Source organism: Mus musculus, chromosome 5 (genome assembly GCF_000001635.26).
Source record: "Mus musculus strain C57BL/6J chromosome 5, GRCm38.p6 C57BL/6J".
Lineage (NCBI taxonomy): Eukaryota > Metazoa > Chordata > Mammalia > Rodentia > Muridae > Mus > Mus musculus.
The window spans coordinates 25,981,782-25,997,999 of NC_000071.6; the positions used below are offsets into that span (position 1 = coordinate 25,981,782).

Below are 16,218 nucleotides of genomic sequence, written 5' to 3' on the forward strand. Positions count from 1 at the left end.
CAAAACCAAAACAACAAAACATAAAAACAAAATCCAATCCATGCTAATTTGGTTAGGGACAGGCAAGATGATCTCAGTAACCTTGAGTTGCAAGCCCCATGCAGCACTCTTGCCCTGTTTCCCATGGTTAGCTGCTGCCAGGCTGTTCATACTTCCAATGCCATCCACCACCTGTGGCTAGCCTACAGTGAGCTGGCTGCCACTCACACTTCCCCTTTACCTCTTAAAATAATAACACAAAGACTTGTAATATGCCAGCCAAATTTATTAGGGGAAATCTACAAGCACAAAATGTCCATGCAAGCAATACAAAACTCAACACATATAAATAAAACCTGCACACTTAGATCAGGAAAATGTACCTACATTACTCTATTTCCCATTTATGAAATCCCCAGTTATTTTTGGACACTAGTGTCCCGTAGTCTAGCACCATCTTCCCATTCCTCTATCTTTGTCCTCCGTTCCCTCTCTCTTCTCCATCACACTTCCACTCTCTAATATTTCAGCTCTGCATTTCTTCCCAATTGTCCAATAAGAGCCTCTAGCCTTATCTGACCAAATAAGATTTCACCTGACTGCACCTGTGTTTAGGGACTCTTGAGGGAGCAGAACACACAAACTTCAATCCACAACTTTCCCTCTACCGCATTTTGTCCAAATAAAAGGCTCTGAACACAGAACTGCCAGTGGTAACATCAGAGCCCTTCATACATGCCTGGCAGCATAGGACAATGAGTATGAGCAGGTCAGGCACTGTACCTACACATCTCCTGAGATTTCTCCACTCAACTGGGCTTGATCCTGGCCATCTAAACAGCACATTCTCTGGAAGGACAAAAGTCAACTTCAGGAGGTGTGGGGATGCCTCACAGGTTAGAGCATCTGCTACTCTCTAGAAGACCCACATGGTGCCTAACAACCATCTCCAGGAATGGTTGTGGTTCCTTCTTCTGTCCTCTGAGGGAAACGTCCCTCAGGAGGAGCCACATGCTGTATTACATTCAGTAGGAAAGACACCCATTCACATAAATGTTAAACATAAGTCTAATCAGCAACAGCAAAAACACAGCAAGTTTATGGTCAAGGACAGCAGCATCTATCAAAAGCTATTTCCCAGCAAGCCATGGAAGGTCATTATATCTGCTATGTGGTTAACATTTGATGACGACCAGCTTCGAGAATGCCTTAAAGAAACAGATAGATTACCGCTCTGCTGGCAAGTAGCAAAGCTTTACTGATTTCTACAGCTTAAAAACATGGGGTATGACTTTGCAAATTTTGCTCAAAAAATAACATTTTTACTTAGTTGCATCTGGCAAACAATATTATCAATTTTGGAGTCATTTTCTCATAACAACAATGAATTTCAGAAGAAGAAACTGTTATCTGAAGACCTAAGGACATCTTCCTCTCAGGGTAAATATTAACTCTTGACGAGGAACAAGGAAAAACTCTGGCTCACAGAAAGTCATGTTTAGACATCCCTCCCTTTCAGGAGGAATGACCCCTGAACTTTCTCCCAGTTAACGGCTCTGACCCTTTCAGGCCAGAACCAAAGGGAAGCCATTGTTCTCCTCAATCACTGTTGCTCTATTGCAAGTAAACTGAGGCAGCTGGCTCTGGCCTTCCTGATTTATTTTATATTCCTTTCTGAGTGTTTTTATATCCGCAGCTGCTCTAGAACAATGGCTGTATATTAATCAGTATCTGGTTCACGGGATCATGAATGAATGTGTGTTATAGAGTGCTATATGTTAGCAGTAATAGAATTCATGACACCATGGATGCAGTATGGCAGTGATTACATCATCAAGTGTGTGTCCATGGGGTAAGTAAAATTATCGACACAAAAGATCATCACCTTGTATACCCCTAGGTGGCTAGGCTCTGACTTTATTATACAGCCCTGGCTGCCTGGAACTTACAAAGATCCATCTCTGGATGTGAGTTCTAGGTCTACAGCAGGGGATAGAACACCTGAATAAGGAAGATGGTCTCAAGAGTCACTACTTGCAAATCAATTTTTCTGCATAAGAAATAGAATTTTTAAGAAATAGGTTTTAAAATTCAATTAATATAGAGATAAAGGCAAAAACAAACAATGAAATACAAGAACAAGAACATATAACTTCTAAATAACATAACAATAACTCAAAGAACAAAAATGAAAACTTCAACCAAAACTCTAAAGGAAAATTATTGTTCAGCAGCATTTTTTTGCACTTTTAGCAGCACAGCCCTCCAGGCTGCTGCTCCTCTTGGACACTTGGTAGCAGTGCAGCTGCCTCAGTTTTCTACCAAGAGTCGTTGTCTGAAGAGAAAAGGGAACAACGCCCTGAATCAGCCATGGCTTCCTCGTTAGGGCCTATTCCCACTCAGGACATGTGCTATAAGAAGATTCATCTGAGGAAGATTCATCCGAGGAAGATGATGGGTGCTGAGGATGGTGCTCAGCAGGGGCCTCCTGGCATGGCAACTCATTCTGCAAGATGCTGTCTTCTTCAGCTGTGGCCAATCCCAGCTCTCTTGCAGCTTCTGAGACCTGGGAGAGGAAGGCAGTTACTAAGACACAGGAATGGTGGGGATGGGCATGGCCGCTCTCAGGCTGCATTCTCCCACTTCCTCAACTTTACTTGACAGTCAACATTAATATTTTAACTGAAATTACAGATTTGAAAACTGCAGACAGGCAAAGTATTCAAAAACAGTCACAAAACACGGACTGAAAAAGATCAACTCAGGCTTCTATCAGCTCCAAACAAGAACATGGCAAAGGAAGAGACCTCAGTGGATTACAGGAAGAAAGGAGAAGGCCACATGCCACCCAGATCAATGATAATGAGAAGCACTCATTTGACATTTGTACTTGGTTCTAATCCCTCCAAGGTGAATTGACCTAGAATGTCATATGACCTCTGCCTGTCTCCTGTCTAAGGACCCAGGACTCACTTAAACCTCCACATAGCATTCCACCTATCTTGAAGACATGCATGCAAGAATGTGACATGTTATTCACCTGTCACCCTGAGTGGAATGCAGACTAAAGCAGAGTTGAAAGTACACTTGTCAGTGGTAACAGTGTCTCTAAAGAGGCTAATTCAGTGTCTCACAAGAGGCTAATTTCCCAGAATATTTGTGTGAAGACAGAGCAAAGAACAGCTACATTCCATGAGGAGGGTGGCTGCTTGCAAGTATGGACTAGAAAGTTGGCGGGGGGAAGCAAAGATAGATCTAATGTGTCAATGGTATCAGATAGTCATAGCCTGACTGAATTGTTTTTCCCTACCTGATTTTCTTGAGCTTCCAGGTTGCTGGTCTTCTCCTGTTCGTCTTTACCACTCAGGTTCAACTCCACCAAACGTTGTTGAATGATGGCCCAATCAGCATGTATTTCCTTGCTCTCCTGCTGCAATATCGCCAACTTCTTCTTTATAAGATTCTCCCCCAGCAGGATCCGGGTGTGCAGGTTACTGGAAACACACTCTGCATGTTAAGATCCTGCAGCCTCCTCCTTCCATTTCTACTTACAGGTCCCATTAACCTGACCTGTACCCTGGTTCCCATGAAGACCTAATACAATCCACCTCAATACATCCATGACAGCTGTACAAACAGCAAAGAGCCATTTCAAGGAAGAAGAAATTTTTGCTGTAGTCCAAACACCAAAAAGGGTCCATGTTTCTCCAAAAGAAAGAGAGATCTCCATCTACCTATGACAACCAATGCATTGGGGCAATCCCAATTAGTAGGCTGCACATGGAATCAGGGAAGTCAGTAGAACCACAGGGAGGGCACTCTATCGTTGTGTTACACCTCAGTTAGCTCTGTAAAACCTGCCTGAGCCCCAGAGGCCCAGTACAGCATAATAACCTTCTCATGATCTGAATCACTTGTCTGTCTAGAGGCTCCAGAGGATGCCTGGAGAACACTGGCAGTGGTAAGAGTCTCTTAGAGGCCTAGGAAAACTGAGTCCAAAAGATCCAAGGCAAACTGATGGCTGAAAAGCAGAAAGGGTAGAAGGAGACCTGCAGACTCTCCAGACCAGAAACAAAGGAAAGTAGAAACGGCCATTTCACAAGGGTTGGCCTCCCTGACAAGAACTTACCGATAGAAATTTTTCTCCTTCTTGAGCTCCTGATTGTTCTCTCGGGCCTCCATGTTCTTCATCTCTAAGTCGTGTAGAAATGTCATGATCTCCTTCTCCTTTAATTTCAGTTCTTTATAATGTCGAGTTTGCCTGTGGTAGGGCCTGACCCCAGGAAGACAGAACTCCATGAACTTAGGCTTTTAGTAACACATGAACTCAGGCTGGGTCCTGGACTACTGCAGCCATGGAAACCACACTCTGCATTCTAAATGCTGGGATTTTCTTATCCTTGGGAAACTGGCTATCCTAGTCCCAGAACACCAGAAGCTAGGCATCCAGATGGAGGGTGACCTGGCTCTCTGCCTTACTCAGTAGGGCTGAAGGGCAGACTAAACAGTTATGTTCTCAGGAGCCTAGGCTACGGGTCTTTGCCCACCAGACACCTGTGATGGTATTCCCCCTGTTTTCATAAGAGGGATTCTAAATCCTGGATACCTAATACTGTAGAGACAGATATTACACATAATTCTGGAGATGAGGCCAGAAATCACCACAGATTTATAATCTGCTCAATAGATACAAATGTATGAACACTTGTGACCACATAGTCAAAGTGCAATGCTATTTAAAGTGGGGACTACCAGACCTCAGGACCCACCTCACCTGGAAACTGTTAGGCAGGTAAATCCTCAGGCCAAAACACCTAGCCCTAGATTCCAAATTGTGGAGAGAAATAAAAACATACAAAACATCTTCACAGGTCAGTACCTGTGCATGCACATAGACTCACAGACTTAGACCTATACACAAGATGGAGAAACAAAGAGTGAGAGAATGGGAGAGAGAGAGACAGACAGACAGACAGACAGACAGACAAATAGACAGACAGAGACAAAGGGAACACAATGACAGGTAGAATAATGTATGCAACATTACTGCCTCAGACTATAAGGCACACAGACAAGGAGGGACAGGCATGAACTTCAGGCAACCTAATCAAGCACTGAGAAGAACCATGTGAGGACCAGGCCCCTCCAGCTGCTACCTGGAGGTGCCAGCACTGTCACCTGCGAGACAAGTAAAAACACAACTACAAACACCCATCACCTAGAAACCTGCTGTCACAGGCTTTCCAAATGAACCATAGGAAATCATCACTGCCTCTATCCCTGAGTTCTTCACTCAGACTCCAAGTTCCTCTTTTCAAGTGGAGGGAGCAGAGGAGTCTATTACCCTTCTCACTCCTGACAAATCTTCAGGTGCAGCCTCTCCTCTAATTAGTATTTAGGGGCATGAAGTGGGGCCCAGGTATGTTCTGGTGGCATAGCTTCCTAGAACCCACACCTTTAAAAGCATAAGATGAGGGAGGCATTGCAGACCCCAGACTGACACCACAGATTTTGGAGAAATGTATACCTCTTGTTCATGGATCCCTTGGTCACGTAGATCAGGCGATCTCTCAGCTCATTTGTCTCCTCGGTAGTGAGCTGGATCTTTTTGATCAGCTCCTTCTCTTCCTTCTCAAACTGCTTTTTGCTTTTGACAGGTACCGGGGATGTTGTCTGTCCGTGAGCCACTGTACGTAGATGAATACCAGAATATTAGATGTGAGAATGCAAAGAGTGTAGACTGACCACAGAGAAGGAAAAATGCCTGTAACCTCGTGACACCACCAAGAGATTGGTGCCAGCATGAGATTTCTTCTCAGTGGATCTCAGTTCTACCATCACTCTAGAGAGATCAGGCGATGTAAGTAGGCAGATGTTTCCTCATTCTCCTTAAACGTGCTTATGAGGACCAGAGAGATGTCTTCTCCAGGGTACAATTTGGCTTCAGAGCCCTGAGCCCTGTGGTTTCACAAGTCAGATGATAAATACACTATTCAAAAGTATTTGAGATCTTGGAGATGCTCCAATATCCTACCTGTTACTCTAAGCCAAGGAATTGGCTTAAAAAGTCATGCAGGGGGCAGAACATAGTCAACACATTGATCAATTTCCCAACCCGCCCCTAAACACAAAACATCCCAGAAGTAGGAATAGAATCCCCCTGTGGGTCTATCAACTGCTAGTTCTTTGTTTACAGTGTAGAAATGCCTGCCCCCTACAATTGGTGATAAAGAAAGTTAAGGTAGGAACTGTCACAAACAGGAGGTCAGAGTAGTTCTGAGAACATGAGGTCTTGGTCTGGAGCACCATTCTCTCCCTGTCACTAATGTCAGATAAGTACAGGAGCTAAAAGAAGCCATGGACTGAAGTGCAGGATTTTTCTCCCCAAAACTGGCATAGCTTAGACCCGCTGTCACTCGTGATGGTCTCATTCTGTCCCCATGTAACACCCACAATACCCAGTGCAAAAAAAGACTTGAGGTTCATGGCATAACAGCTTTGACCTTGTCAATTCCTTCCTTAGGGGATGGAAAAGTACTGTTCTGAATTCCTTGATGTTCAAGAATTGTGATAACCATGGAAATGTTTTCGCTACCCAGAGTCTCCAGTTCCACATTACTGGAAAGGCCAGCTCAGGCCACCCCTACCAGGAAGCTCAACATCCACTTCCCAGGACTTACTGCACATTCGCCAAGTCCACCTCCTTCGTCCTTCATTCCTCTCAGATGGAAGGTCAGCATCCTTCCTCCCCTCTCTGGTCTCTCTCCCATCCACATTGACTCTCTGAAAAAGTCTGCAGAGTCGGGCAAACAAGGCCATCACTGCAATGTCCAGCCTCTGACTGAGAAATCTCAGTGGGTTTGTTGTCACTACAACACTGGTGACATCACGGAGGTTGCTAAGAACTCTCCAGGAGACAATAGAACGTCCAAGAAGGGACTGCTGATGTCATGGACTACATACAGCCTTTGGTTCCCTGCTAATGTTTCCCTGTACTGATAGGAAACTGAGCTGCCCTTTCCTGGGGCATAGCCATTGAGCACATCCTCCTTCCAAAGCCAGGGTTTGCTCTAGGCTTGATTGGCAACACCTAAGTAATTCCTATGTATCTAACTGAGTGTTTCCTTTCCAAACCCTTCTCAGAAATATCTCATCCTACCTTAAATTTTCCTCAGTCAGCAGTAGGAGCCATTAAAACCTACTGAGAAATCATACCAGTTCGAATATGCAGCCAAAATCTACTCCTGTCTCATCATGTACAGGTGCATGAAATCTCATCCAGGCTGAACCTGCAGGGCTGGGTGTAGTGTGGGTGTGTGTTAGGGGCCACACTCATGAAGCCTTGTGCTTAGCATTTGAAATTTGCCCCAAGATCCCTTAGGAGGGAGACATGCAGTCATCATGCAGTCATCACTCAGTCATTATGCTTCTGACAACAGTCTAGAGATCTGTTGGCAGAGGAAACTGAAATATTGGAGCCACCAATGAGTGGCCCTCAGATTGTGTGGGGGTTTTTCTCACTGCACCAAACTCACCAATCAGTATTGCTTATAGCCCTCTGTGTGCTAGACCATGAGATTTTGTTTGTAATAATAATATATTCAACAGAGTTGCAGATGTGCAGGTATAAAGTGTAGTCTAATACTATAGACAGGTTAGTTGACAGAGCAAGGGTCTAGCATCTTGTATTTGGGTTCATGTTTGGATCCACAAACCACACAAAACCCAATCCTAGTCAAACATCAATGATTCATTAAATGCAGACCCTAAAGTTGATTGATCAGAACCATAGCTCAGGTTTTGGGGGTTGAGCCATAGCTTCAAAAATCTATCTTTGTTAACTTATAAAGACAAAAAAACCGAAAACCAAAACCCTAAAACCAAAACAAACAAACAAACAAAAACAAATGAAAAACACAATTAGTTCATTTAAAGTTAGGGAAATATCCAGTGGTCTGTTCTGATCAGGCCATTTTAGATAGAACTGCATACTGACCTTTAATTGGAGGGTCCCATGGATTGGTTTATGAACCATTGTAAGATTAACAAGCCTCATACAGAACACAACAGGATGTGGACACAGTGACTTTGCTCTGAGTCAAGTTGTTTTTCTGTGTTTATGATTGGCTGTCTTATGACAGCAACTATCTGAAATAGGGGGCAGACATAGAACACAATGGCTCTTGCTATACTGGGCAGTACATGCATTAGCATTAGATTATCTAGGTCTCTCACAATGACCAGTTCTGTGTTCATAGTACTTGGAGACCCCACTTGGAAGCCCAAATATATGAACGTGGAAGCAGAATTGTCTGAGCTCAATGTTAACCTGGTCCACATGGGGTATTTGAGACCCTGTTTCAGAAAACAACACTGAAACACACACTACATGCAAGGCCTCACTAGCCAATTCTTGTCTATTATGAAGAACTTACCATTCTCTCCCTTCCAGTCTTTCTTTCTGGGAAGATGGAGAAGTGAAAATGATCTTTCCATTCTAAGGACCATGTTCTCTTTTCCCCTCAGCCCACATTAAGAACAAATGAAAGTGAGTATCATCATCTGAACAACTGAGTAATATCCACTGCTGCTAGCGTGGTACTGTGCCGATGATAATCTTAGCTTTTTTTAGTGTTGCTGCCCCAGCAGGAAGTATTAAGTGCTGAGGCCAAAGCTCAGAGAACCTTTCAAGGAGCTAGACAGAAGCCATCAGAGACTCTCCACTTCCTTGTCCTGAGATGAAATCCAGGAACACAATGTGAACTTGGTGGCTAATTAACCATACATCATACTTCTACCTCCATTTTTCTATGTTCAGTACAGGAAAGTGTTCATGCACCTCCATGACAGGTTTATCTTGATATATGTTGCAGGGCGCAGACTTTTTAGAGAGTTGCGTGTAGTCAAGAAGTTGGTGAATTCAGTAAGATGTCAAGACTATCAATAACAAGTGACCACACTGTATTTGTTTAAAAAGTTCATTAGCTGAAAATTGAGCATAAGTGAGGAGTGGGACACCTGCACTGTGCCCTGGCATTTTTGTGCCTAGACACGGCTCAAAGGAATGGTGTGAGGACAACTTGGGTTCCTCTGAATGGACAGAGTAAGGTGAAATAGGCACTGACCAGGCTGAGCAATACTTCTGAGGCCCCTTATTACAGGTAACAAACACATTCTCTGTCCACCTTCCAAAGAGCTTCTGTTGAGACCATGGATCTTGTAAGGTAAGGCTATAGTAAGGTCACGCAGACTTCTTTCCTAGTGATACAAAGGTCTCTCTGATAAGGCTTGCCCCATACCATATCTGTAGCAAATTTGTTACAAGCCAGCAGTCTATTTCATGCTGTTCCTGTAATATGCTTCCCATTCATGGATGTAAAACCTTTCAAGGAGCTAGACAGAAGCCATCAGCGACTCTCCACTTCCTTGTCCTGAGATGAAATCCAGGAACACAATGCTAACTTGGTGGCCAATTAACCATGCATCATACTTCTACCTCCACCATTCTGTGTTCAGTACAGGAAAGTGTTCATGTACCTCCATGCCAGATTTATCTTGATATATGTTCCAGACTGGGACCCTATAGGTGGAACAACAATATTAACTAATCAGTACCCCCACTCAGAACTTGTGTCTCTAGCTGCATATGTATCAGAAGGTGGCCAGGTCGGCCATCATTGGAAAGAGAGGCACGTTGGTCTTGCAAACTTTATATGCCTCAGTACAGGGGAACACCAGGGCCAAGAAGTGGGAGTGTGTGGGGAGGAGGGAAGTGGGAAGAAGGGTATGGGGGACTCTTGGGATGCTCCAACTCCATAGCTGTTCAGGACAATCACCTCATTACATTCCTACCCTGTTGAAAAATATCTTAATAAAAACTCCTTCAAAACTCTGCCAAATTAAAGCACATCTGAGCATTAGACTTTGGCAGAGTTTTGAACACTCAATGCCCATTGCAAATTCTTTCTATCTTAACTCCCTCTGCACAGCCTCCTTCTGACTCTTAAAGGGGTTGGGGTAGGAAGAGACACCTTCCATTACCTTGCCTCCCCCCGGAGCAGAGTCCTGGCCTATGTAGCCAGCACAATGACACCTGCTTTCTGGCCTTTGCTACCTTTTGTCCCTTCCCAATCCTAATGTTGTAAGACTTGGTCCAGATCTCCCAATCCAGATCTCTGGCCAACAGGAGAGTAGTTGACCAATGGCTCTTTCCACTGAGTGGCTCACTAGTCCTGAAAGTAAAAGTGGCTAGCCTTCTCCATGTCCTGCACACTAAAGAGGTGCACAAGCCACAGCCCAGAACACTGCTCTAATGCCTCCCATCTCATGGTAGACAGGCTGAATAATTTGTTTTGTATTCCTAACTTTGACCTACTGCCTAAAAAAACCTCTTCATTATTGACCTCCGTGAGCCACATGATTGGGACAATGACTTGGTTAGTATTCACATATGGGTGAAAATGTCCGTAGATTTTCACAAGTCTATACTTGTAATGGTTTGTATATGCTTGGCCCAGGGAATGTCACTATTAGAAGGTGGCGGAGTAGGTGTGGCCTTGTTGGAGTAGGTCTGTCATTATGAGTTTGGGCTTTAAGACCCTCATCCTAGCTGCCTGGAAGCCAGTATTCTGCTAGCAGTATTAAGATGAAGTTGTAGAACTCTCAGCTCCTCCTGCACCATGCCTGCCTGGATGGCACCATGCTCCCACCTTAATCATAATGGACTAATTTGAATCTGAAAGCCAGCCCCAATTAAATATTGTTCTTATAAGAGTTGCCTAGGTCATGGTGTCTCTTCCCAGCAGGTAAAATCCTACCTAAGACAATAATTAATAGAACTAGTTTCTATTCGAAATAAAGACATCCTTTCTATATTGACTTGTACAAAAGCCAGAAAGATCCATGGACTTTTTGTTGTTGTTGTTATACCAACAAATCTCTTTATTGACATGTGTTCTAGAATGTACCCCTCACATAGCATCCTCATAGATTACATAATTTCATTAACAGTGCTGTGTATTAATTTTCTCATTGCATTCTCTGTCCTCATTTCCTTATATATTTCCCTGCACTGTTTAGTTTAAATGTTTCCCAATTGTCTTCTTAGTAAAATATTGATGGAAAAAACATCTTGTATCACCAAGTATAAATACCTCAACCTCTATTTGTGCTTCATGAGATTCTATTCATTAGAAAGGGATGTGTGTGTATGTATGTGTATGTGCGTGTATGTGTGTTTGTATGTGTTCTGTGTGCATGTGTGTGTGTGATTGTGTGGATATACAGATACACGCACAAATGTGTGCCCTAATAGGATTATTTCATGGCTGCTCTTATATATTCCAAGCATCTAGCAAGGGATATTATTATGCTAATGATTATGCCCTCTTGCTCAAGAGTCCACAGTCTTCCTATGTATAGAGGCATACACAGGTATTTATCATGATCTGCAGGCATGTGCCTGTCTTCCTGATCTGAACTAATGTGCCTGTCTTTATTTCCTGATTATATAACTTGAATTTTATATGGCTTGGTGAAAGAAAATACAAATTCTCATCTATATTAACAAAATCATAAATAAAATGTCTCAATCCATGTGTGTCTTTAACTGTTCTTTTACAAGATACTTCAGTCAAATTCCACAACTCACTTTGCCTCAATCCACTTTTCTTTTTTTTTTAAATTAGGAATTTTCTTCATTTACATTTCCAATGGTATCCCAAGAGTCCCCCATACCCTTCTTCCCACTCCCCTCATCCCCACACACTCCCACTTCATGGTCCTGGTGTTCCCTTGTACTGAGACATATAAAGTTTGCAAGACCAATGTGCCTCTCTTTCCAATGATGGCCGACCTGGCCAGTTTCTGATACATATGCAGCTAGAGACACAACTTCTGGGGACAGGGGGGTACAGGTTAGTTAACATTGTTGTTCCACCTATAGGGTTTCAGACCTCCTTTAGCTCCTTGGGTACTTTATCTAGCTCCTCCATTGGGGGCCCTGTGATCCATCTAATAACTGATTGTGAGCATTCACTTCTGTGTTTGTTGGGCCCCTGCATAGTCTCACAAGAGACAGCTACATGAGGGTCCTTTCAGCAAAATCTTGCTAGTGTATGCAATGGTGTCAGCATTTGGAGGCTGATTATGGCATGGATCCCCAGGTATGGCAGTCTCTAGATGGTCCATCCTTTCATCTAAGATCCAAACCTTGTCTGTGTAACTCCTTCTAAGGGTGTTTTGTTCCTAGTTCTAAGAAGGAGCAAAGTGTCCACAGTTTGGTCTTTGTTCTTCTTGAGTTTCATGTGTTTTGCCAATTGTATCTTGTATAATGGGTGTTCTAAGTTTCTGGGCTAATATCCACTTATCAGTGAGTACATATTGTGTGAGTTCTTTTGTGCTTGGGTTACCTCACTCAAGATGGTGCCCTCCAGGTCAATCCATTTGCCTAGGATTTTCATAAGTTCATTCTTTGTAATAGCTGAGTAATACTCCATTGTGTAAAAATGCCTCATTTTCTGTATCCGTTCCTCTGTTGAGGGACATTTGGGTTCTTTCCAAATTCTGGCTATTATAAATAAGGCTGCTATGAACATAGTTGAGCATGTGTCCTTGTTACCAGTTGGAACATCTTCTGGATATATACCCATGAGAGGTATTGTGGGATCCTCTGTCCAGTTTTCTGAGGAACCACCAGACTGATTTTCAGAGAGGACCCATGGCTCTAGCTGCATATGTTGCAAAGGATGGCCTTATCTGGCATCAATGAGAGGGGATGCCCTTGGTCCTGTGAAGGCTAGATGCTCCAGTGTAGGGGAATGCTAGGACGGTGAGGTGGGAGTGTGTGGGTGCGTGGGGAAGTACCCTCATAGAAGCAGGGGTAAGATGGATGGGATAGGGGGTTTGGGGAAGGTGAACTGGGAAAGGGTTAACAGTTGAAATGTAAATGAATGCAAAATCCAGTAAAAACGATATTATTAAAAAAAAAAAGAATGGCTGGCAACATGCTTCCAAGTCTAGAAATGCTTTGCAGTCTGGGAGAGAAAATTAGACACTGTGCTCCACACTGCACATTAAGGACAGCTTAGTCTGGTAAGGGCTGACATGAAATATTATTTCATTTCACAAGTGCCAATAGAAAAATCCAGGATAATGTATACATCTGGTAGCATTTTCCAAACAAACCACACAATGTTGTGAGGACCCATACTTGAGTAGGCTTGCAAAACCCAGGCCCCTTCCAGTTCTACGATGGAAAATGAGAACCAACCACTAGTAGTATCTTGGCAGTGTGGGCTAAATCAAGTTTCACCCACTTTCCACTGTGTTGCGGATGACCCTTTCTCTGGCAGAATCAGTTCATAAAACCCAGAGGACCTGTGCCAGTGTATAATCAAAACCTCTACCCTGCTTCTGTAGGTGCTGAACTTTTAAAAATCCTGGCTTGCCAGCAACTCTTTGTGGAAGCACCGGGTTAACTCTTTCACACATTAACTCTCTGATTGATCTCCACGCAGAGTCAGTTCCATTCAGTAAATACTCACCCAGTCACCTGGAACAAGTACTTCTACAATATAATCTTAGATCTGCTATGGCAAAAGGGGAACTTCAAATGTCCTTCCTAATTAGCAACAACAAAACCCAGCAAGTGTATGGTCAAGGACAACCGCATCTATCAAAGCTATTTCCCAGAGTGACTTTGGAGGTTATCATATCTGGTGTGTGGTTATCACTGATGCTGTATTGCAAGCAAAACTGAGGCACATGACTCTGGCCTTCCTGATTTATTTTATATACTTTTGTGATTGTTTTTATTTCCTCAGCAGCTGTAGAGCAATGACTGTATATTACTCAGTGTTTGGCTACAGAGTCATGAATGGATGTGTGTTACAGAGTACTATATGTTAGGAGTATGAGAATTCATGACAGCATGGATACAGTATGGTGGTGAATACATCTTAGTGTGTACATGGGGTAAGCCACATGATTCACACACAAGAGACCATCGCCTCGTGTATCCATAGGTGGCTATGACTTCACACATATACAGAAAAGGATAGCTGGGTCTGGGTTTAATCAGAGAAGATGCAACTGACCCTAAAGAGACCGAGGTCTCTGGAAGTTCAGAGGTCTGGTGGGGTGGGTTTGGGGATCCCCGTGGACAGAGGAGGGGCAGGGGAGAGGTATGGGATGTGGAAGAGACAGAGGGCAGATCTGGAGTTTAAAAAAAACATAAATAAAACAAAAGCATAAAAGTGTTATTTTTCTTGTGTTTCAGCCTTGCTTTTCTCTCTAAGCAGAGTAAGTTTGTCACCTTTCTGGATAGATAGAATTAATAGGAGCTAGAAAATTGAAAGCAATGATGGCTATTATACCAGCATGGGTTCAGAACATCACCAAATCAAGGACAGGGTGAGGGAGTGGGCCATGGAGCCAGCTGAGAGCCACAGCCTCATGACTGGAGGCCTGAGCATGCCAGGATTCCCTGGGACTCACTCAGTCCTCACTCACCTCACAAGATGAGGACTTGCTCTTGTTTGTGGAGAGTAGAGCATTGATCACTGTGACCACTAGGAGGCGCAGTGATGAGGGGTCAGGACTAATTCAATGATGTGGGCAGATGGTCTGTTACCCTGCAAGTTGGGTGTGGTATCAGAGAAGGAAGAGTGGGTGAGCATAATCAGGACTGACATTTTCTCAGAGCCAAGCTCTAAGTACAGCCTTGGGCAAGTGGGCCCATCATACTGAGCTTTGGCTTCCTTATCTGTCATTGATGATAAGAATCCAGACCTCACATTGATGTTGTTTAAGTGAGATGCTGAGACAGTTGCCTAGCTATTGAAAAGAGATCAATATTATTGCTTATTACAGTGTAGTCCCAGGGCCTCCACTGGGAATAACAACAATAACGATTGTGTTAGCAGCAATAATAGTAAACAAAGGAATCATTGTTAGGTTTTTCCCATCCTTTCTTTCAGTCAGGTCCAAGTTTAGGAGTGCAGAGGACTGGGCCTGGAGACTGCTGTAGTTGGTTCAGATTCACAGTTGCTTAGCTGGCCCCTCTGGAGAAACAGTGAAAGCCACTTTTGGCTACTTAGGTCCAAGGCATGCATAGGTAGGATAGCCTCTACTAGTCACATGCATGGTGGTGGCTGTCTTGGGTTGAATCATTGTCCCTTGCACTGCAGCTCAAGGCTTTTCTTAGGATTAAATCAGGGAGAACTTAGGGGATTTGACCAAGAAGAGACTTTTATGAGATGTGCAGCAAATCCCCACTGTGACAGGCGGCTTTCTTATGAATACCTTATTTATAAACAGTCATGGAAATGCCTGGGTCACTTCTCCTTCCACAGTAGGCCACACAGCATGGTAATTCACTTTATGTTGCCTTCCCTTCTGGAGTTAAAATTCCATGTAAAGAATAAAGTAGATCCTATGACATCTGTACTCTTAAAATTGATCTGTGTGGACTGGGGATTTGTTTTGTTATTTTTTGTTATTTTTTTTGGTTTCTGAGCCTGTTTTGTTTGCAAGAGGAGTATGTATTCTACAGGACTGTGACTAGATATTCTGAATTTGGGTGATGGGAAGCATGTTCCAATATTCCATTCTTTCAGTAAGTAAACATTTTTATAACCCAAATTAAAAAACTATGTACAAATTACTGAAGCTTTCAGAAAAGTCTCTTACATGTAGAAATATGGATAAGAGTAGACACAGCAGGGGATAATAGGTGTGTATGCTGAGTGCTTACAGTAGCTGGCCTCCTCTAGGCCACCCAATACTCTTCCAGATTCCCCCATCACACCCTTCACTCCACCACCTACCCTGTGCTTATGTTAAGACTCCCACTTTCCAACAAACTTATCAGACAGGGCTTTTACACAGTTTGGGGAGGGCTTGGATTACAGACAAAAGAAACAGAGCATGGGGGATCTTTATTTTTTTCTTCAAGTTGGACAGATTGCTACAATGCTTAGAATAAAAGGAAATACATGATTGTAGCTTGTAGAAAAAAAAAAACTTAAAAAAAAAAAAACCCAAAACCGAAAAAAAAAAACCATAAAAACAAAATCCAATCCATGCTAAAGTGGTTAGGGACAGGCAGGCTGATCTCATTAACCTTGAGGGGCCAGCCCCATGCAGCACTCTTGCCTGTTTCCCATGGTTAGCTGCTGCCAGGCTGTTCATACTTCCAATGCCATCCACCACCTGTGGCTAGCCTACAGTGAGCTGACT

The 16,218-nt window shown here is 43.3% G+C and overlaps 1 protein-coding gene across 2 annotated transcripts; it reads right to left on the reverse strand.

Annotated features, from left to right (window-relative positions):
* Window positions 1–244: 244 nt before the first annotated feature.
* Gm21698 (predicted gene, 21698) lies at window positions 245–6,869 on the reverse strand. Of its 2 annotated transcripts, none has more exons than XM_017321254.1 (5): window positions 6,660–6,798; window positions 5,507–5,690; window positions 4,109–4,252; window positions 3,290–3,473; window positions 245–2,545 (listed from the first exon to the last, which is right to left on the reverse strand). In XM_017321254.1, exons 1-5 carry the CDS (start codon window positions 6,796–6,798, stop codon window positions 2,369–2,371), a joined length of 828 nt encoding a protein of 275 aa, XP_017176743.1. In that variant the 3' UTR covers window positions 245–2,368. The 2 variants fall into 2 exon arrangements, with proteins under 2 accessions (XP_017176743.1, NP_001365574.1); NM_001378645.1 differs by having other exon boundaries at window positions 249–2,545; window positions 5,507–5,666; window positions 6,660–6,869.
* Between the last annotated feature and the right edge of the window lie 9,349 nt (window positions 6,870–16,218).

Excerpts from the sequence above, each read along its gene's own strand:
- Gm21698 (XM_017321254.1), bottom strand. The coding sequence starts at position 6,798 with ATGGCCTTGTTTGCCCGACTCTGCAGACTTTTTCAGAGAGTCAATGTG. Across the intron at positions 3,474-4,108 it reads AAGGAGAAAAATTTCTATCG|TAACCTGCACACCCGGATCC; the intron begins GTAAGTTCTTGT and ends GTGTGTTTCCAG. Across the intron at positions 2,546-3,289 it reads TGGAAGCTCAAGAAAATCAG|GTCTCAGAAGCTGCAAGAGA; the intron begins GTAGGGAAAAAC and ends TTCCTCTCCCAG.